Source organism: Acipenser ruthenus, chromosome 2, assembly GCF_902713425.1.
Source record: "Acipenser ruthenus chromosome 2, fAciRut3.2 maternal haplotype, whole genome shotgun sequence".
In the NCBI taxonomy this organism is placed as follows: Eukaryota; Metazoa; Chordata; class Actinopteri; order Acipenseriformes; family Acipenseridae; genus Acipenser; species Acipenser ruthenus.
Window position 1 is genome coordinate 7490778 of NC_081190.1, and position 20837 is coordinate 7511614.

The 20837-nt window shown below is 37.9% G+C and overlaps 1 protein-coding gene across 2 annotated transcripts in view; it reads left to right on the forward strand.

Moving 5' to 3' along the window:
• Positions 1-2399: 2399 nt before the first annotated feature.
• LOC117403928 (microtubule-associated protein 1B-like) overlaps positions 2400-20837 on the forward strand; it is a 54050-nt gene continuing 35612 nt past the window's right edge. Inside the window, exons 1-2 of one of the 2 annotated variants that reach the window (XM_034928453.2) lie at positions 2400-2667; positions 9482-9583. In XM_034928453.2, the coding sequence (XP_034784344.2) occupies positions 2484-2667; positions 9482-9583 (286 nt within the window). In that variant the 5' untranslated portion in view covers positions 2400-2483. Of the gene's footprint in view, positions 2668-9481; positions 9584-11040; positions 11154-20837 lie in introns of those variants that run through there. The other variant, XM_058987929.1, reaches the window with a different exon arrangement.

Here is a 20837-nt window from a genome sequence, read left to right on the forward strand (position 1 = left end):
ATTCTATGGTCTGATGAGACCAAAATAGAGCTTTTTGGCCTCAACGCTAAGCACTATGTTTGGCGCAAGCCTAACACCGCACATCATCCTGAGAACACCATCCCTACCGTGAAGCATGGTGGTGGCAGCACATTGCTATGGGGATGCTTCGGGATGCTTCTCTGCGTCAGGGCCTGGAAAGCTCGTGAAGATAGAGGGCAAAATGGATGCAGCAAAGTACAGAGAAATCCTGGAGGAAAACCTGCTGAAGTCTGCAAGAGACCTGGGACTTGGGAGAAGATTAATCTTTCAACAGGACAATGACCCCAAACATACAGCCAAAGCCACACTGGAGTGGCTTAAAAACAAACAGGTCAATGTCCTGGAGTGGCCCAGTCAAAGCCCGGACCTCAATCCAATTGAGAATATGTGGAAAGAGTTGAAAATTGCTGTTCACCAAAGGTCTCCATCCTTGAGCAATTTTGCAAAGAAGAATGGGCAAAAATTGCAGTGTCCAGATGTGCAAAGCTGGTAGAGACTTATCCAAATAGACTCATGGCTGTAATTGCTGCCAAAGGTGTCTCTAGCAAATATTGACTCAAGGGGGTGAATGCTTATGCAATCAATTATTTTCTATTTTGTATTTGTAATTAATTTAGAACAATTTGTAGATTTTATTTTTCACTTTGACATTATGGACTTTTTTGTGTTGATCAGTGGCAAAAACTCCTAATTCAATCCATTTTGATTCCATGTTGTAACACAATAAAATGTTGAAAAGTCCACGGGGGGGTGAATACTTTTGAGAGCCACTGTATGTTCTAGTATCTGCATGCCTACACCGTTTGTGTCCCTCTGAATTGTGAGGATAATGGACAGTGTTATTGCTATCATATCATCAGACTATGCAGCTGACTACAGCATGATAGTTACTTTTCAATGCCAAAATGACCAATTAAAGGATAATGTACAAAATGAAAAATATAAAATATGGAAAATGTGTGTAAAAGCCTCAAAACATATAAGGGAATTCATTATCGATGTTCAGCTGTTGACAAACATGTGCTACCTGCTGCTCAACTAAGCCCAGCTCCATAGCAACATTAATAGCAACATCACTTTTATCCACAGCTTCATAAAGAAACCAGTAGGACTAAACAGAGACATCAGTGGTTCCATAATTTGGTGTTTCATACTTGGAAAGTAAGATGCATTGGATATAGGACCTTTAATTATTGTATTCTAATATCTCGTTTACATGGACAGCCAACTCGAGTCGACTCGAGTGTACTCCAATTGGCCTGAATTCTCCTAGAACTGGAGTTGATGAAAAATGTGGCACTGGACAAGGGAAATAATGTGTAGATGTCAAAGTGGATATGAGAATGGCAGTGATGAAGCCAATTTGCTTGAAAACATTAAAAGTAGACATGACATTTCCATCAAAGAATTTAAAAAATCTGGAATTGATCTGATGCACCTGTTACTGTAGTAAGACTGTTCTTTTTAATGTTGAACATGTTTGTGTCCTTTTTGTTTTACAAGGGTTTAATTAAGGAACATACAAAATTGTTTATGCCAGACTTGTCAGAAAGTCTGTAACAAAATGGTTGATTATTATTCACTTGTTTTGATACGTTGTAGATACGACTATTACTGAAGACCTCCATCGTGCAGGTATCGCAAAGTCCAGAAACAAAACAAAATGTTAAAATAAATTAGTTCTGTACCGTATAAAACTGACCTGATTTTACCAGTGCTTGCTAGTCTATTAACCAGTTTGAGTTCGGGGCAACTGCTACTTTGTTTTGTTGCAAATTATTATTATTATTATTATTATTATTATTATTATTATTATTATTATTATTATTATTGTTGTTGTTGTTGTTGTTGCTGTTGCTGTTGTTGTTGCTGTTGCTGTTGTTGTTGCTGTTGGTGGTGATGGTATTGTTATTATTATTAATAGTAGTATTTATTACAATGTGCATGTGATAATCCACTATATTTTGGTTTTAAACTTTTAGAACCCTAATGCAGAAATGTTGTTTAGACTGTTATGGTGTTCCGGTCTACACATTACAATATCTGGTTTTGATTCAGTACCGTACAGTATACAAACAAATAGGACATTATGATGTCTAAAGAAGTCTACCTCTGTTGTATCAAACCAATTGGAATTCATTTGAAAGAATCCTCTTTATTTTCTTTTATTTAGTTTTATAATGTAGCCATCTCTCTCTCTCTCTCTCTCTCTCTCTCTCTCTCTCCCTCTCATCTTTTTTTGCTTCCGGGAACGTTTGATTCGCTGCAGATGACATCAACTGTGAAGAAAAAAAAAAACGAAAAAAAAAAACAGACCGTGATTTCTAATTCATTCTCTCCTCCCCGGGTCCTGGCCATGACACAGTGTCTGGGGTATAAAAGCGCGAACCACTCCTTCAGTGCTTACTCCGTGTCTGGCGGTAGCGCTTCATTCTCACAGTTAGAGATTGGGGGCTGCGAGGATGGCGACGTTAGTGGAAGCAGCAGCAGACTCTGAGCCTACTTGTAGTAGCAATGCAGTGCCGTCTCCTTCATCTTCAAACCTTTCACACCGGTTTCTCGACAATAAATTCTATTTGCTGGTGGTTATCGGAGAGATTGTTACCGACGATCACCTGAGGTGTGCCATTGCAGATATACAGCGAGGTAAGAAAGGACTCTATGCAATATTGTATTTCACAGAGAGAGAGAGAGTGGAAAAAATACACTGTAAATAATAACAATGATAATAATAATAATAAAAAAAACATATATATATATATATATATATATATATATATATATATATATATATATATATATATATATATATTAGGTAACTACTTCATATTGTCAGCTTATAATGTATCATATAGGGAGTTTCTGGTTTGGTATTCTTTTACAAAATGCGGAGTTTTCTCAGAAAAATAACCTTGGACAACCCTTTTTGGTGCAGGTCATGACAATAAAATATTCACCTGCCGTTATTTTAAATCGTTTATCTACTTGCAGTCAGTATATATGACTTACCTTTTCTTACTGTTATTATTATTATTATTATTATTATTATTATTATTGAAAGTGCGGCACAGCCCCTCCCTTTTTGATAACTGCAAACCTGCTTGTGCTGCAAATCAAACAGATGGTACGTGCAGAGCACATACATTGCAACACCCTTACCCGTTACAAAGCTGGAGTAGTACTAGCCATTATATGTAAGAAAATGATACATTTACACATGTGCACTATTAGTTTTTCTTATAATTAAGTATAATAATATATGTTATTATATTACTATCTATGTATGGCAATTCGTATCAAACATGATGCTACTTATAATGATTCAGCATTTTACTTCCAATGGCAACAATTATGCTGATTTTTTTCCTGCTCTGCCACACCCAAAAAGCTAAATCCAATTTCATTGTTGGCTTTTAACCATTTTTTTTCACATAAATTTAATTAGCTTAGTGGTCCTACAATTTTAGACACTGCATTGCTAGTTTCAATTGTATTTTTAATACAAAATGCTAAAGCGATTAAATAATAATAATAATAATAACAACAACAATAATAATAATAATAATAATAATAATAATAATAATAATAATAATGTGTAAAATGTGATACATTTGCAATCTGAACATCATTGATATACAAATATTGATATACTTTCGCATTATTATTATTATTATTATTATTATTATTATTATTATTATTGCTATTGTGTTTTATTGCATCTCGCTGTAACTGGCATTGCTTATGCCTTTAACGTTAACGAATCATAGCCAAAATAAAGGGACCTGCCTATCGGTATCTCAGTGTTTGTTAACTTATTGCTGCCAAAACCCTTCACAGCTTCGGGTGTATTTCGCGACCTCTGCTTTGACTGTCGCCGTCTTTCATTCATTCATTCTCATCATTCTCTGCATTTTGATTTTCTTCTGTTCTCCGCTACCGGCATGTGGGCGTGGTTCGGTCCGCAGTGCGGTCCCTACGGAAAGCCACAGCAGACCGTTTCCAGCAAAGGGCGTTTCAGAGAATGTCTATACAGTGGGGGTGCTGGGAGATGTAGTTGAAAAGTAAGCCACTGCCGACGCATTTAAACAAGAGAATCTGACAGGTTAACATTCCATTATTAGAAAAGGAACAAACCTGACGACGGGTAATTGTTTTTCTTTTGTTTGTTTTCACAGAAACAATACAGTAGCGCCACAATGATTTATACAACATGTTTATAATTTAACTTGTCAATAATCTGAATATACTAATAAAGTGTATTGCCTTTTGATTTATTTTGTTTTACAGTATTATGGTGATGGTTGACCTGTGTTTAGCATCTTTACTATGAAAGAGTTACAATGGCTACAGTCAGCCACATTGCCAGCCATCATCATAAGAGTCATGCACACAGAACTGTGTAAATGCGCTTCAGTCCTTACCTGAACACTCTCAGCTCAAACGTGATGTGGGCTAATGTCCACTTGGGGGCTCGAGGTGAAAGGCACGAGGGTCTTGTAAATATAATTGCTACGTCACCAAGCATGATTTTGCAGTGTGATGCAGGAAAAACAAGCTCATTCCACCAAGACTCTTCCCAAACATAAAATAAATACTGTTAACTGTAAATGTATGCCTTGTTTATTCTATACATATATGTGTGTGGGATTTTTTTTTTCAAATGCCATAAACCTAGGCTATAAAATGGAGAATACCATGGCAAGCAGAAAACCACATACGATTTCAATCTGCTGGGTATGCTTGGCCTGTGGTCAGGCTTGGAATAAACCTGACAATTACCAGTCATTGCTGCCATTTATTTTACAGGCAGCCTAGGACTTATACACTACTTTTAGTTCTGTTATACCAAATTATAGGACACATACAGAAATGACTGTGTATATAGATGCATACCTACCAACCTTTGAAAATTCTAATTTGGGAATTTTTGGGGGGGCGGTGGGGGTGGGGGTGGAGGGTGGTGCTGAATTACAGTATAGACATCTTTTTTTACTGTATCCCCTGTAGAGTGAGCAGGCGGTGGCGTGGGGGGCGCTTGTTTTACAAACTTAAATTAAGCTAATAATGCATTACAATTGGCAATCTACATCATTGGGAGTTTCTTGAGTCTCACAGGAGACGGGAGATCAAGCCTCTATATTGGGAGTCTCCTGCCGAAATCGGAAGACTTGGCAGGTATGTATATGTCTCTAAATACCACCGCTGTTTGTTTTCAAACACACTTTCCCTTCACAAAGGTATGTTAAACACACCAAAACGTTGGGAAGTTGGCTCTTTATATATATATATAACCAAAGTGATTAAAAAAAAAATTAATGTATGATCAGGGAATAGATAAATAATCTGTTTACATTCTAAAAGCCCTCAGGAAAAAGATTCAGATGAGCACGTATTGCTTTGGAAACTCAATCTGCCAATACAGTCTATTGGAAGATGTATTTCATATTGCCCCCCGCTGTTGATACGTATCCCTGGCGACAGGACCACAGTGGAAGTGGCAGTGGGTTCATATCTCACACTTTGGACTTTAACATACAGGCAGTGGACAAAAAAATGGAAACCTCAATGTAAAGTCACTTAATCGGGTGTTGGGCCACTATGGTATCCCGCTCTGTGGAGATCTCAGCAGACCGTTTTTGATGAAATTGGTTGCTCGCACCCCAGGTTGAAATTTGCAGTCAATTGATCTGCAGTTGCTCGCCTGTTTTGCCTTGCACTTCGAACTAATGCATGGATATCACAATCCTGGAGTATGCCCTTCCGCGCACTGTTGCCCTTTGCTGATGATGTCTTTCCCTCGGAGTTCCATGCCGGCATCACCTTAGACACCGTTGCTCATGAAACATCAGCAAGTTGAGCTGTCTTGGACACTGAAGCTCCTGCCAAATGCGCCCCAACAATCACCCCTCTTTCAAAGTCACTGAGGTCTCCTCTTGCAGCCATGCTAGCCATAATTATAGGCAACCAGGCCATGACCCTAAGCATGCTGGGATGTTATTTGCTTAATTATCGCATGAGCCACACCTGTGTGGAAGCCCTTGCTTTCAATATACTTGGTGTCCCTCATTTACCCAGGTGTTTCCATTGTTTTGTCCACTACCTGTATATAGCACTTGTCCAATAGTGATAAAACTTGCTAAGCACATTCTTTAGCACATGTTATTGGATGGTATATGGCGTTTTTCTGTCCATCGTTTGTCACTAATTATCCATCTGAGATAAGACTCTATTGAGAGTATCATCTGCGGATATAGTATTGATGCATCTGTCCTTCTGTCTATAAGTCACACTCACATTTTACATGATCGTACGGGGATGTAGGTCATGGGGATTAACTTTTTAATTATACTGACAGTTCTAATTTTGTATGTGCAGCCGTGGCAGGTGATGTACAGCATGCCCCTGCAGAAGACACTGCCTTTATACATTATTGTGCTAATAAACTTATGTTTTGCTCTCTGATTATGTAATATTGTATATTCATTGGGATTCCAAATCCTGTTATCCAACAATAAAACGATATAGTACTGTTTGGATAAATAAACGTCACAAAAGGACCCAGTAGCAGCATAGCAACAGCAGTCCGTCGCTGAGCAGAATGGCTTATTCGAAATAACAACAGACCAAAACGCTTGTCACATAATAACTAAATCTAGAGGAAGCATCAAGTGTACTTGAAGACAAACGTCTCCCTCTCAAGCATTAACAACTCAGCCTTGGTTATTATGCTCTTGGAAGACATATCTCCTCATACACTCAATGCACTGCAGTGAAGGCCTCAGTAAAGCACTGTTAGCTCATCACCGCTTGTTTACAGGCATGTCATTCCACTGTGCTTCTTACATTTAGATTTGGTTACAGTGACTCAGCTTCCCTCTGTGCCCTCTCGTCCTACACTCTGTACTAAATGTACTGGGCTCTAGGTGCTAATATTACTTACGTGTTTGTAAATACTGCAAATTCGTAGCCTCCGTCCTTCGCAGAATTTTTGCATGCGATGTACTAAACAGTTCTTTTTCATGAACAACAATTGTAATATCACTGCAAGTTTACGAACAGCATAATTTACTGCTCATTATACTGGAGAGATCGGAATTTTCATCTCATTATAAATAGATTTGCAACACCGGAAGTCAAGATTTAGACTTTGCTGACCTTTGTTTGACTTTTTTTTTGGTTTGTATTTTCGTGCTCCACAAATGTCATACAGACACTACTACTTTCTGTACTCCTAACTCTGCAAGTGCAGCGCTAAATAGACCAGTGCACTCATTGAGACCCTCGTTATCATAATTGTGGATCATTATTTGTGCGTGTTGAGTAATTTTCATGCTCTCAAGCTTACATAGGGTGCAGTACAAAATAATTGCCTGACCGCAATGCAATTTGAATTTTGCATCCGCAATTATTTGCACTGCACCGAGAGGTTCATCTACCCCTGTATGTACTTTGTTGTAGCAGGGTGACTCCATATTTTAAGTGGGATCTAACTAGAACGTAATAAGATGGTGGGATAATTAGCATAAGTGTGACTAAATTGTATCGAGCAGGTTAGTTTTAGCAAGGCTTGAGTATTTGGATAATATTTATAGCAGGACCTCGCTAAAGTGAATCCTTTGCCAGCACAACAAGTGACTGCAATGTTTGTTTATTTTCACTAATTGGCAATGCACAAGGCACAAGGGCTGCTACGATGAAATGAGCCATTGTTGGTCAGCACATTGGTACCATTTTGATATTCTGAAATATCAATGGTGTCCCAGTGTTATGAACCAAACCAATTCACAGTGGTATTAGATTGCAGTGCCGCTGTAGACCCACTGTGTTTTTTTACAATGCATTGTGTTGCCATTGCTGGTGATGCTGTGGTTAGTTAATGGTTCTGCTAGGGTTTCTTCAGTGCCATTATAACCAAACCAACATTTAGTGTGTGAGTCTATTTAGAGTAACATTGGAAAGTAAGTGAAATGTCAGGTTTGCTTATTTTTTTATAAATATGGAGACAGTCCCCAATATTATTACTACAGAAATACATTAGGCATTGTCTGCACATTTATTAGCCTTTATCCTGATGGCAGCCCACTGAAATTAAACCAGTGAAAGACATTGTTATGGCAACTGGCCTATTACCACTTACTTGAGATAAGCGGAAATTTCCTAGAAAATGCATCTCCCCTTCAATAATGCTGTGGCATCTTGCAGATAAGTGGGCGAGACGTGGTTTGTGCAAGAGCTTGGAAAAAATGTGAGCCAATCAGCTCAGCTGCTTTGGTATCCCCAGCCATAAATATTTTAAAGAGAATATTGCTTCCTCTGAGAAGAGATAGAAGCTGGTACAAAGAAAACCGAAAATGACATGCAGCTACATCTGCTTTGTTGAATCCGTTCTGTTTTGTCTTAAATTAGGTGTACTGTGGTGTTCATGATTTGCAGTCTGTGATCTTGTCTTCCATTGTGAATGGCTCACTTTCTTTTTTTTAAGAAAGTATTTTTCATCCTGTGAGCCCTTGAGGATTTGAAAACACAAAACAGTACATTTCATGAATTACCAAGCAAAGCAGTATTGAACCAGTCATTTACATTCATATGCTTAATGCCATGCCTTGTTGTAGGGATGCCATTATAGTCTTTCAGGGTTGCATGTGAAATGTGATGTAATGAAAAGGGCAAACTTTACATTTGGCATACGAAAATGGCTTCCCCGTTGTTTGCTGTATAAATGCAAATAAGTGTTAAGGTATATTAATTTATAAATCATTGGAGAGAAATGCAGGACTTTAACTGGAACCTTCAATAATACCATACTTTAGTGGGATTAGAACGTTATTTCATATCTACAGCTGGAAAAATTGACCCGTTTATCATGAATAAAGAGTTTTTGTAATGGGTGTGGTGGCATTTATGGAAGCTCCATTTCAAGGTGATGGCTACATCTGTCATTAATACATGTGATGTTACGCTTTCTTTTGATTCCACATTCGTAAATACACAGTGTCAAACAAAAACTCAAATACTGGGATCTGGACTATGACAAACAAATGTAAGCAAATATATGGATTTTTTTAAATAGCCTGCTACATAGATTTCTATATTTTTAAAGGCACCTTATGAATCCATGTTGAAATTACAATATAAATCTTTAGGCAGTAGGTGTTTCATCTCTAATGCTCTCACTATAACAAAAAAGCAATCTTGTTTCTTAATTCCCACTGTGCTTTCAGAGCTACAAGAGAGTTTGAAGATGTATGGTTCAAGATGATACCAGTGCCGCTGGTTGTAAATGAGTCATTCTACACTTTTTGTATTTTTAACTATTAGATTAATCACATCGATTAACATATTGAACCTGATTAAGATCATATTTAATCCCTGCAAAAAGGCAACTGAAGAAACAGAAACGATATAAAATCAGGATCTGTGTCTAAATATTGTTTTACTTTTTTTTTTTTTTTTTTTACAGGAATCCGCTCATGGGACACAAACCTCATTGAATGCAACTTAGATGACGAACTGAAACTCTTCGTTTCTCGACACTCTGCACGATTTTCGCCTGATGTTAGAGGTAGGTCCTAAAATGTTAGTTCATGAAGCACAGTTAGGTATAAGACATAGCAGGAAGACTTCAAGTGTTTGTAACCTATATGACAATAATTCCAGACTGAACCTCTTCCTGGTACTGCTCTTCCAGTCACTATTTAGGGCCTGTGTGCAGTTTTGAAAGAACACACACATTTTTAGCTCTAGAACTAAACAATGTATTCCTTATGTGACTGCCAAGAGCAGGTACATGGGTTTTTGACTCATGAGGGGAATCATTTGTATTTTCCCATCTCTAGCTAGCTGAAAACTTGTTAATACAGCATATCCTTTTCTGTTTGGTGTTTCTGTTGGAAAGTAGATCCTGTCTTTTTTAAGACGTACCCAACAGACTTTGTCACATACCCTTTGACGGGTTTAAGATCGTTGTGACAATCCCTAGATTATGGATACGTTTTATTCACCAGACAAAATGTGTTTTATGTAAATGGCTCATTTTAAACTTTGTTTTATCTGATTTTTTTTACTTGCCGCTGTAGAAATGTGGTTGTTTGTCATAAACACAAAGTCTTTCCACAATGCCCCAGTAACAAACAAATTTAGCAATTTTGTTTTTGAGCCACACAGTCGCAGTTTACACGTTCGATACTAATGACTGCTGGCAACTGATGAACAGTCTTCGCCAACAGGATGCTGGGCTTTGCAAATGGGTAAGCCTCAATAGAAAGGGTAATGCGAGCCAGTGTCTGCTGTGCCCTTGACCTTAGATATGCAAAACTGGCACAAGTCCATCCAGCCTTCCATGGTTGTCTGATTTTAGCACCGTGCCCTTGTCATCTGGCTTATGGCAGATTCATTATCACCACATGCCACTTCACCCTGTTGTGTGGTCATTATGGATGCAGCAGTGCTTCGGCCCAAAAAAAAGGAATGGAATAGATCGGTCTGCAATCTAAGTTAAACAACAAGTACAATTCTTTCACTCCAACAGCATGTTAGATTTATATTGTATTTGCTTATATTGGAGCATGTATACAAGTAGTATTTATATCCAGGAGCTGTAACAGGGCAAATACAGCTCTGCTGTTCAATGAGGCTGTTATTGGGAGCCAGCCATTTTGTGTGTTCAAGAGATGTTGTTATAAAAAGATACTGGTAAACTGTACCCTGTAACTGCAGTGACTATATATTGTAGAGTCTAAAAGAGTGATTTAACTATATATTTATATTTAGATAGATAGATAGATAGATAGATAGAAAAAGGTTTCAAAGGTAAACAGTATTTATTCTCTGGGATCTGACAGGAATTAATATAAAAATGAGTTTGGGGATTTCCTTTAATGCATGTTTGAAAACAGACCATAAAATGGCCTGTTATAATTACAAGGACAACGTCATTTACCTTTTGTGAGTTTCTCCGCTGTAATCTATTGTAAGATTTTGTTTGGAGACCTTCTGAAAGGAGCAGATTTGTGTCGATGTCTGTACATTAAACCCTTGCACAGGAATCCAGCTTGCTTCCTGATGCAGGATGAGATTGACTGTGTTCAGCGTGAGAGCAGGCAGCTACCTCGTGTCTAGAGCAGATAAGAAAGGTAATACGTTCTTCCTGTTGGGTGTCCTCGCAGACAGTAACCTCTTCAAAGAGCCACAGATGTGTGAGGAAGCATTTTCTTAATTATAGCTGGGACTCTTTGTCTCTGTATGGACTAGTTGTGTTATGGAAGGGCTTCTCTTCAATAAACTTCCAGTCCTTTCTTTAATTCATGTTTTTATTGTGCAGGTATCACTCAAGTATTTTAAAATGTAAAGTCAATGTAAGACTATTGCCACAGGCATTCATGTACTTATGTCTACCACATTTATTTGTGTATGGAGTAGAGTGATATACTTTAAGCTGATTTGATATAACGTGGTTGTAGATAAACATGACACTGGTGAATAAAGTATTTATTTATTTATTTATCATCAAAAATGTTGCAGAACCCTTCAATGGTATCTTATAGGAATGTCTATTGAGTAGAAATCTTTTTACCTGCACCTGTCCAGCACCATTACAGCGTCGCCGACAGACCTGTGAGGCTTGCACAGAGCTGTTACTGTCAGCCCAGTTCCTAGCAGGCAAGAGTCCACAATGCAAGATCACAGTCACTTTTGGCACTTATTGTCACCTGGGGCTGGCAGTGTCTTGCAGAGCTCAAGATAAACAGGCGTGGAAACTGAATTGCTGTCTTCTTCTTGAAGAGTGTGCTCCCCGGGGTAGGGTTCAGGCACGCTGCCATTGCTGGGAGTCAGGGAGATCCCACTGCGTCTGCCAGTCTGTGCCACCACTGTGTTAATGAGAGGGCTTCAGACAACAGTGTGGGAGATCAAGCATTATTCACAAAGGGTTATATATAACAAAACAAAAACACCACTAGAAATAAATATATAACAAGACAAGAATACAGTAGCTGTTCATAATACATTCATCTAGGGTTAGAGGTACAGTCTGCGCCGCTTTATCGGGACGTCTCGGGAGAAGGAAAAATATCCCGAATAAGCAGCTATCCCAATTAAACGAGAGGCATTTCAGACGACCTTAGTCACACTTTTTTTTGTTTCTAAATGAAAAGAATGAAATTACATTATGATTAAATGTTAAATACAGTGATTTATTTTTATTTGTATTCCTAAACAAAAGTAATTGCTGTTTTTTTATTTCTACATGAAATGAAAAATAATGAAATCACATCTTGTCACAAGGCGAGGCACCTGCGATGTTGACACACCAACTTCTTTTGCAACAGCAGCCTGAGAAACCACAGGAGACTCCAGAGCCTTCAAGAGTTCAACGTGATTTACACAATTTACACAAATCACATGTAATCACGCACTCACTGCACTGTGCTACTTCCTCTGAAAGCGATCTGTGTTCATCGTTTGAAAATACTGTATCCCAATGAAACGACATAAATAGCATTGGGAAGAACCGTCTCCCATTTAAGCAGAAATGCTGATTATCAGTATCCCGATTAGGTGGTGTTGACTGTATAATATTAATAGGGTTTAAATTTCTTGAAAATGCCCAAAATACTGTAATAAATACCGTAATCCACCTTAAATCATTTGTTTTCAGCTCGGGATATTAATTTGGCCAGTGTTCCAGGATGAATATATTTACAGCAATGAATGTCTGCATATATACAAGTATACACATTCTGCACCATCTCAATGTAGTAATTATGCACATTTTGCAGCATGTATATTTTGCAGATTTTAAATAAGATGGAAATTATTGACAACGTCTTGCTCACAATCATCTCACCTGTCTGAAGAATAAGCAAATAATTAAACATGCATGTATAAACAGCACAAACACACTTTCTTTACTTCCCTGCATTTTCTCTGTGAATGAGCACAAGTTGTTTTTACAGAAATACAACATCAGCATCATTCAAATAACCGACAGAAAACGACCAAATGCGTCTTTAACTTAATAAAGAACAGCCAGTTTATATGTGTTTGGCATTCAGTTGATGAAAGAGACTGGGCCATGATTACTTTTAAATTCTGTTCATGTATTACTCAGACTCCCATTAAACTATTTTGACTGTTGCCTAGATTTTGAGTGCAATAGATTTGATGTTTTATTGGTCTAAAACCATTACGAGAGGGAGTTGTGATAATTTATTTTCTGCTTTATTGCTGCAAAAAAACATAAAGCGATGGTTCAAATTTATTTAATGTTTAAAAATAATAATTTAGCAATATGGTATACTTTGTTTGTGTAGCCTACATTCTATACTGTGTGTATGCATCCTGAGCTTTGATCATTTGGTGACTAAGTTAGACAACTGAGATGACCTTGTTTTAACTTGATATATTAACCCTGTAAATGCACTGCGTTTATGGCACTTTTAAGGTGTGTCTGCACTGTCTATGTCATTCCTTGCATTGTTATTTGTGATCTATCGGACCACAGGGAGGGACGGGACCAAGACTTCTAAATGAACATTCTTGCTTTATTCTCCAGGATTCTCTCTGTATGGATAGGCACAGTTATACAACTACTAAAAATAACTGCCTGGCTGTCTATTCATCTGAGTGGATTTAAATCATTCCCTGTCTGGTTACAGTGTTGTTCTGTTAATCTGAATGAAAAAAAAAAATCTGTCTAGGTTTTTTTTTTCCTTCAGTAAACTAGGCTGCTGACTTATACATGTTCTTGAAAAACACGGATATAGGTGACATTGAGTACGTAACAAAGACTTGCAGGGGTTCGTTTATTAGACTTGGTAGTTTAGCTGTGTGGTGATGAGTACAGGGGTTAGTTTATTAGACTTGGTAGTTTAGCTGTGTGGTGATGAGTACAGGGGTTAGTTTATTAGACTTGGTAGTTTAGCTGTGTGGTGATGAGTACAGGGGTTAGTTTATTTAACTTGGTAGTTTAGCTGTGTGGTGATGAGTACAGGGGTTAGTTTATTAGACTTGGTAGTTTAGCTGTGTGGTGATGAGTACAGGGGTTCGTTTATTAGACTTGGTAGTTTAGCTGTGTGGTGATGAGTACAGGGGTTAGTTTATTAGACTTGGTAGTTTAGCTGTGTGGTGATGAGTACAGGGGTTAGTTTATTTAACTTGGTAGTTTAGCTGTGTGGTGATGAGTACAGGGGTTAGTTTATTTAACTTGGTAGTTTAGCTGTGTGGTGATGAGTACAGGGGTTAGTTTATTAGACTTGGTAGTTTAGCTGTGAGGTGATGAGTACAGGGGTTAGTTTATTAGACTTGGTAGTTTAGCTGTGTGGTGATGAGTACAGGGGTTAGTTTATTAGACTTGGTAGTTTAGCTGTGTGGTGATGAGTACGGGGTTAGTTTATTTAACTTGGTAGTTTAGCTGTGTGGTGATGAGTACAGGGGTTAGTTTATTTAACTTGGTAGTTTAGCTGTGTGGTGATGAGTACAGGGGTTAGTTTATTAGACTTGGTAGTTCAGCTGTGTGGTGATGAGTACAGGGGTTAGTTTATTAGACTTGGTAGTTTAGCTGTGTGGTGATGAGTACAGGGGTTAGTTTATTAGACTTGGTAGTTTAGCTGTGTGGTGATGAGTACGGGGTTAGTTTATTTAACTTGGTAGTTTAGCTGTGTGGTGATGAGTACAGGGGTTAGTTTATTAGACTTGGTAGTTTAGCTGTGTGGTGATGAGTACAGGGGTTAGTTTATTAGACTTGGTAGTTTAGCTGTTTGGTGATGAGTACATGGGTTAGTTTATTAGACTTGGTAGTTTAGCTGTGTGGTGATGAGTACATGGGTTAGTTTATTAGACTTGGTAGTTTAGCTGTGTGGTGATGAGTACACGGGTTAGTTTATTAGACTTGGTAGTTAGCTGTGTGGTGATGAGTACAGGGGTTAGTTTATTTAACTTGGTAGTTTAGCTGTGTGGTGATGAGTACAGGGGTTAGTTTATTAGACTTGGTAGTTTAGCTGTGAGGTGATGAGTACAGGGGTTAGTTTATTAGACTTGGTAGTTTAGCTGTGTGGTGATGAGTACAGGGGTTAGTTTATTAGACTTGGTAGTTTAGCTGTGTGGTGATGAGTACAGGGGTTAGTTTATTAGACTTGGTAGTTTAGCTGTGTGGTGATGAGTACGGGGTTAGTTTATTTAACTTGGTAGTTTAGCTGTGTGGTGATGAGTACAGGGGTTAGTTTATTAGACTTGGTAGTTCAGCTGTGTGGTGATGAGTACAGGGGTTAGTTTATTAGACTTGGTAGTTTAGCTGTGTGGTGATGAGTACAGGGGTTAGTTTATTAGACTTGGTAGTTTAGCTGTGTGGTGATGAGTACGGGGTTAGTTTATTTAACTTGGTAGTTTAGCTGTGTGGTGATGAGTACAGGGGTTAGTTTATTAGACTTGGTAGTTTAGCTGTGTGGTGATGAGTACAGGGGTTAGTTTATTAGACTTGGTAGTTTAGCTGTTTGGTGATGAGTACATGGGTTAGTTTATTAGACTTGGTAGTTTAGCTGTGTGGTGATGAGTACATGGGTTAGTTTATTAGACTTGGTAGTTTAGCTGTGTGGTGATGAGTACACGGGTTAGTTTATTAGACTTGGTAGTTAGCTGTGTGGTGATGAGTACAGGGGTTCGTTTATTTGACTTGGTAGTTTAGCTGTGTGGTGATGAGTACAGGGGTTAGTTTATTAGACTTGGTAGTTAGCTGTGTGGTGATGAGTACACGGGTTAGTTTATTAGACTTGGTAGTTAGCTGTGTGGTGATGAGTACAGGGGTTAGTTTATTAGACTTGGTAGTTTAGCTGTGTGGTGATGAGTACATGGGTTAGTTTATTAGACTTGGTAGTTTAGCTGTGTGGTGATGAGTACAGGGGTTATTTTATTAGACTTGGTAGTTTAGCTGTGTGGTGATGAATACAGGGGTTAGTTTATTAGACTTGGTAGTTTAGCTGTATGGTGATAAGTATGTACTAAGGGTTGAATCTAGCTCCAAAAAGAAAGAAAATACCTTCTGAATCATCAATCCTCACCTTGGATTTGTCCATATACTGTATATGAAATGTGAAAAATTCATAAAAAGAAGATGATTGTTTTATAGTTTTGTGAGGTCCTATTCTCTTATCGTGTCCCATGCACTGCTTTGTGGGTACCAGAGCGGCCCTAGTGAACTAGATAATATTTCTTATATGTTTGATAAAAAGCAGAACCTAACCAAAAGACCATTTTGCAATAACGGTTTCATTTTCTAAGTGACGGTTTTGCTGTAAGCTGCAGAAAATGGAACCTTGAGAATGACAATAGCAAACATTATAGTCCCCCCAGGCTAGCTACTGCACAATCATTTGAAGTTAGGTGAAAAGGAAATTCTGTTTTGGAGCTTTACTTGTAGGCGTTGGAAGAGAAAGATCAATCGCTCAGGGTTGTATGATGTCTAATGAATCGATTCATGTGAGGACTCACTTCCTGTAGTCTGTGGTTATGATTGGAACTGACTTCCTGATCGTCAATACTACATTAACACTTTTTCAGTAAACGTTAAAACATTTTTAAAGGGAAGCTGTCGAGGTGCAAATTGATATTTTTTCAGTTGAGATGGCTTTGGATCAAATGTGCGTTTTCATTTTGTTTTTGTTTTTAACACAGTACAAGAGTACAAGAGTAATACTGTTGTATTCTTTGTTCGAAACTAAAATGCTAACAGTTAACTCACAAGTTTCCCCGTTCTGGGGGTCTGCAGCTATAACTGTGGTTACACAGTACAGGGACTGAGCCAATTTTCCACTGATTATTCTGCTGTGTTACACAGACAGGTTCTATTATATGAGAAAAGCTATACAGGAGATTTATCTTAGTGTGACAGGATGACTCATTATTGCGTCTTTTTCAAGAAGCTAAACTTTCCTCACTGTGGATGGCGTCCAGATTATCACTGTTATATTACCAGAAGTAGAGATGATCTGCGCAAAAAGACACAACAGTAATTCATACACTCAACAGAATAAAATTCTTGTATGTTCATTTACAGCGGCCCTGGTATTATTATTATTATTTGTTTATTTAGCAGACGCCTTTCTCCAAGGTGACTTACAGAGACTAGGGTGTGTGAATTATGCATCAGCTGTAGAGTCACTTACAATTACGTCTCACCCGAAAGACGGAGCACAAGGAGGTTAAGTGACTTGCTCAGGGTCACACAATGAGTCAGTGGCTGAGGTGGGATTTGAACCAGGGACTTGTAAGGTATCAAAAAATCCTATTCCAGCTTGGTCACTTGCAAAATTAGAAGCTTTTACTGTAGAAATATAAGTGGCACATAAAGGGAAACAAAAGACTAATTTGATCAAATGACCTTTTTTATGTGAGGGAAGACAGCCATTCCCAGATGAATTTCAAATTCACAGCATACCCTTTTGAAATCCTCCTCATCTGATGCAGTGTGGGGAGCACTCGTTTTCTTCATGTTTTTGGTTGACTCTCTTTGTCCTTGAGGGCTCCCCAGTGAAAACAGTTGCCGTGCAACGGAGCAGAGGAGGGCCGGTCCTGCAATTAGAACAGAAATCTCTGTTTGCTTTGCCTTGCCAGAAATTGGCTAAGGCTGTAACAAGGCAAGCAGTGAGGGAATATCATTCAGATGGTACACAAACATACTTTACTCTACCAGCGGAACAGAATCTAGTGTTGATATTTGGCTGGGACTGAATGATGCCTTCATGTGACAAGGAGGGATTATTATTAAGATGGAAACAAGTACACATACCAACTGTGCGCTTCACTATCTTGCTGGATGTAAAAGAATGAGTCCTTTTGTGAAGGACCATTTTATTTTCACTGTTGAAACATATGCTCTTCTTTAACTACAACTGGAGAATTTTGTGTGCTTTCCTGTCTTTGGTATACTGAATAGAACTAAATGTTAATACATACCTCTTTGAATACTTCCTGGCAAGCCTACCTTTTAAATCTGGCAGGCACTGCTTATTACAGTGTAACAAATTTAGAATCAGAAAATATTATGAGACTGGATTTGTGGAATCTTAAAATTATAAAGCTTGTCATATAGGACATTTGAAAGACAATGTGATTTATGTTAATTGACAACAAAACGTGTGTCCAATGCAAAACAATGTTGTTCTTTATCAGAGATTGTGCAGTTAATCGAACTCACTCGAGTGGCTAGACCCCTGCCTTTTTGAGCATTTCCACTCAATTTGGTCAATTTGCAGATAAACTGAAACAGCAATGCAGCAAAGTGTTAACAGACACTGGGCCGGTGAAGCGCACGCATGGCCCTGTGGAGCTGTGGACTGGCAGCATAGCACCGTGCTTCCATGAGCCCTCAGGCCTCAGACTGCACATGGCATTGTGACGGGGAGATGGTCTGGTGAGGTGAGGGCACAGAGGAGCTGGGCTGGAGAAGAGGATTCTGTAGCTGTTGGCAGACTGACACATGTAGATTGATTCTGTCTAGACTAGGACAGGGTATTTTAAGCAGCTAGGATGATTGTGGAAACGGTGGTACAAATGAAATGGTTTAATTTGCATAAGATCTTAAAGCACAGGTAGATTAGCATTAACTAAAACTCTGGGGATGAGGTGAAGCAAGTAGCCTCGTTTGACATACAGTAGAATGAAAAGGAATGTTTTTTGTTCTCTACAGAAGATGTACTTTTTCTTGGTAGTGTAATGTGTTAAAATTGTACCCAACTGTAAACTATACCCCAACCATAAACTATACCCCAACCATAAACTATACCCCAACTGTAAACTATACCCCAACCATAAACTATACCCCAACTGTAAACTATACCCTAACTTTAAACTAGACCCTAACTGTAAACTATACCCCATCACCTACAATGTAATCAAATAAACCACAAAATTATATTGCAAAAGTCTACTGGAAGCCATAATAGTAGTACAGTATTTCATGTTAGATTTCGAAATGTCACATTTTAAATTTTTGTCATTAAGTATATGGAAAACTACGAAGCGGTATGTAATTCAATATGTTATTGTAACATTATTCAGCAGATTTCATTCGATTTTGCTGTACCTGAAAGTCTGAAAATAAGGTTTGCAAAAGAAGCTTTCTTTAAATCTTAAATAGTACCATCTCTCTCTCTCTCTCTCTCTCTCTCTCTCTCTCTCTCTCTCTCTCTCTCTCTCTCTCTATATATATATATATATATATATATATATATATATATATATATATATATTACAGCTGTCAAGCAATTTAAAAAAATGAATCATGATCAATGATGAGATTAAAAAAATGAATCTGAGTTAATCTTGGTTTTAATCGCATATGTATTGATACAGTTACTGCATCCATCTCATTTAAGTTTGTATTATTATTATTATTATTATTATTATTATTATTATTATTATTATTATTATTATTATCATCCAAAACACAACCCAGCATAAAACCCTGTTTTGCTATTTCTGGATTCTCTTTATAGTTTTATATTTATTTACAATCCAGCGTTGTTGTTAAATTGTTTGAACCAACTGCTAATTCACAATGGAGTCAGTTTATTACTCACTTTACTGCATTTACAATGATCAGTTTCCTTTACAGTTTAATTTACTCATAAACTGATGTTTTTCACTGCTGTTTTAATAATAATAATAACAATAACAATAACAATAATAATAATAATAATAATAATAATAATAATAATAATAATAATAATAATAATAATAATAATAATAATTCTAAACTCTCTTTTATTAATAAATTGAAATTGAACAAAACGTGATATCCTCCATAATTGTAAATAATATTGTATAAAAATAAATGTGGTTATTGAAATAAAACAAAGCTACAATGTTAACAGGTCTGCAGTTGGTACCTATCCAACAGCACTGGTTATACTTATAGTATGGTACTGAGCTTGATTCATGGGTTTGCAGTGATCCTGAATTTCTGAAAGAGTACTGTGTCATAACTGACAGGCTTGATTTGTTGTTGTATTGATGTCTGTAGCAGAAAAACTACTAGAGTGCATTCTGAGACATGAAAGCATGTTTAGCACGCAGTTGGTACAGCAGACTAGATGCACTTCTGTGATACTGGAACTCACTTTGACAGTAGATACATGTAACCCTCTTTCTATCCAATGAACCGTCAGAAAGTTTAAAAAAAATAAAGGTCCCATTCACAAGTCCTTCAGTTTGAATGCTTTGCTAATGCGGTTCCGTGACTAATTTTATATTCAAACGATGACGACACTCATTCAAGCCTGGCACGCACTAAAATGGTGCCGCAGGAAATTAATTACGGTGTGCTAAGAGGGACAATTAACGTGTGTTAAATTCATCTCCCAAAAATGTACGTGTTAATTGCAGAAGTTAACTACGATTAATTGATAGCCCCAATACATATATTTGTGCTGGAGGGCGGTGGGTTTCCGCGGAATAAATGAACATAGGAGGGAGCATGCAGTCCAAAGGCAGTTAAAACCACCGTTTATTAGCTCTTAGAGGAAAACGGATAGCTCAGACAGGACACCACTGGACAGAGAGCCCAAAACAAAACACACACCTCCCTTTTATATTCCCGTCCGGGCTCCCATTGGGCACCCTGTATACACAGACATTTGCATACTGGGCGCTCAATCACTCACACACGCACTGACGTACCACACACGCTACGAGAAGGAGGGGAGAGCAGGAGTGAGAAGCAGGCAAGGTAACCACACACTAAAGAAAGAGAGAGAGGAAACACGAGGGTCGGGGCCAAGGGCGCTCACTCATACCACACACATACACACTGCAATTCAATCAAC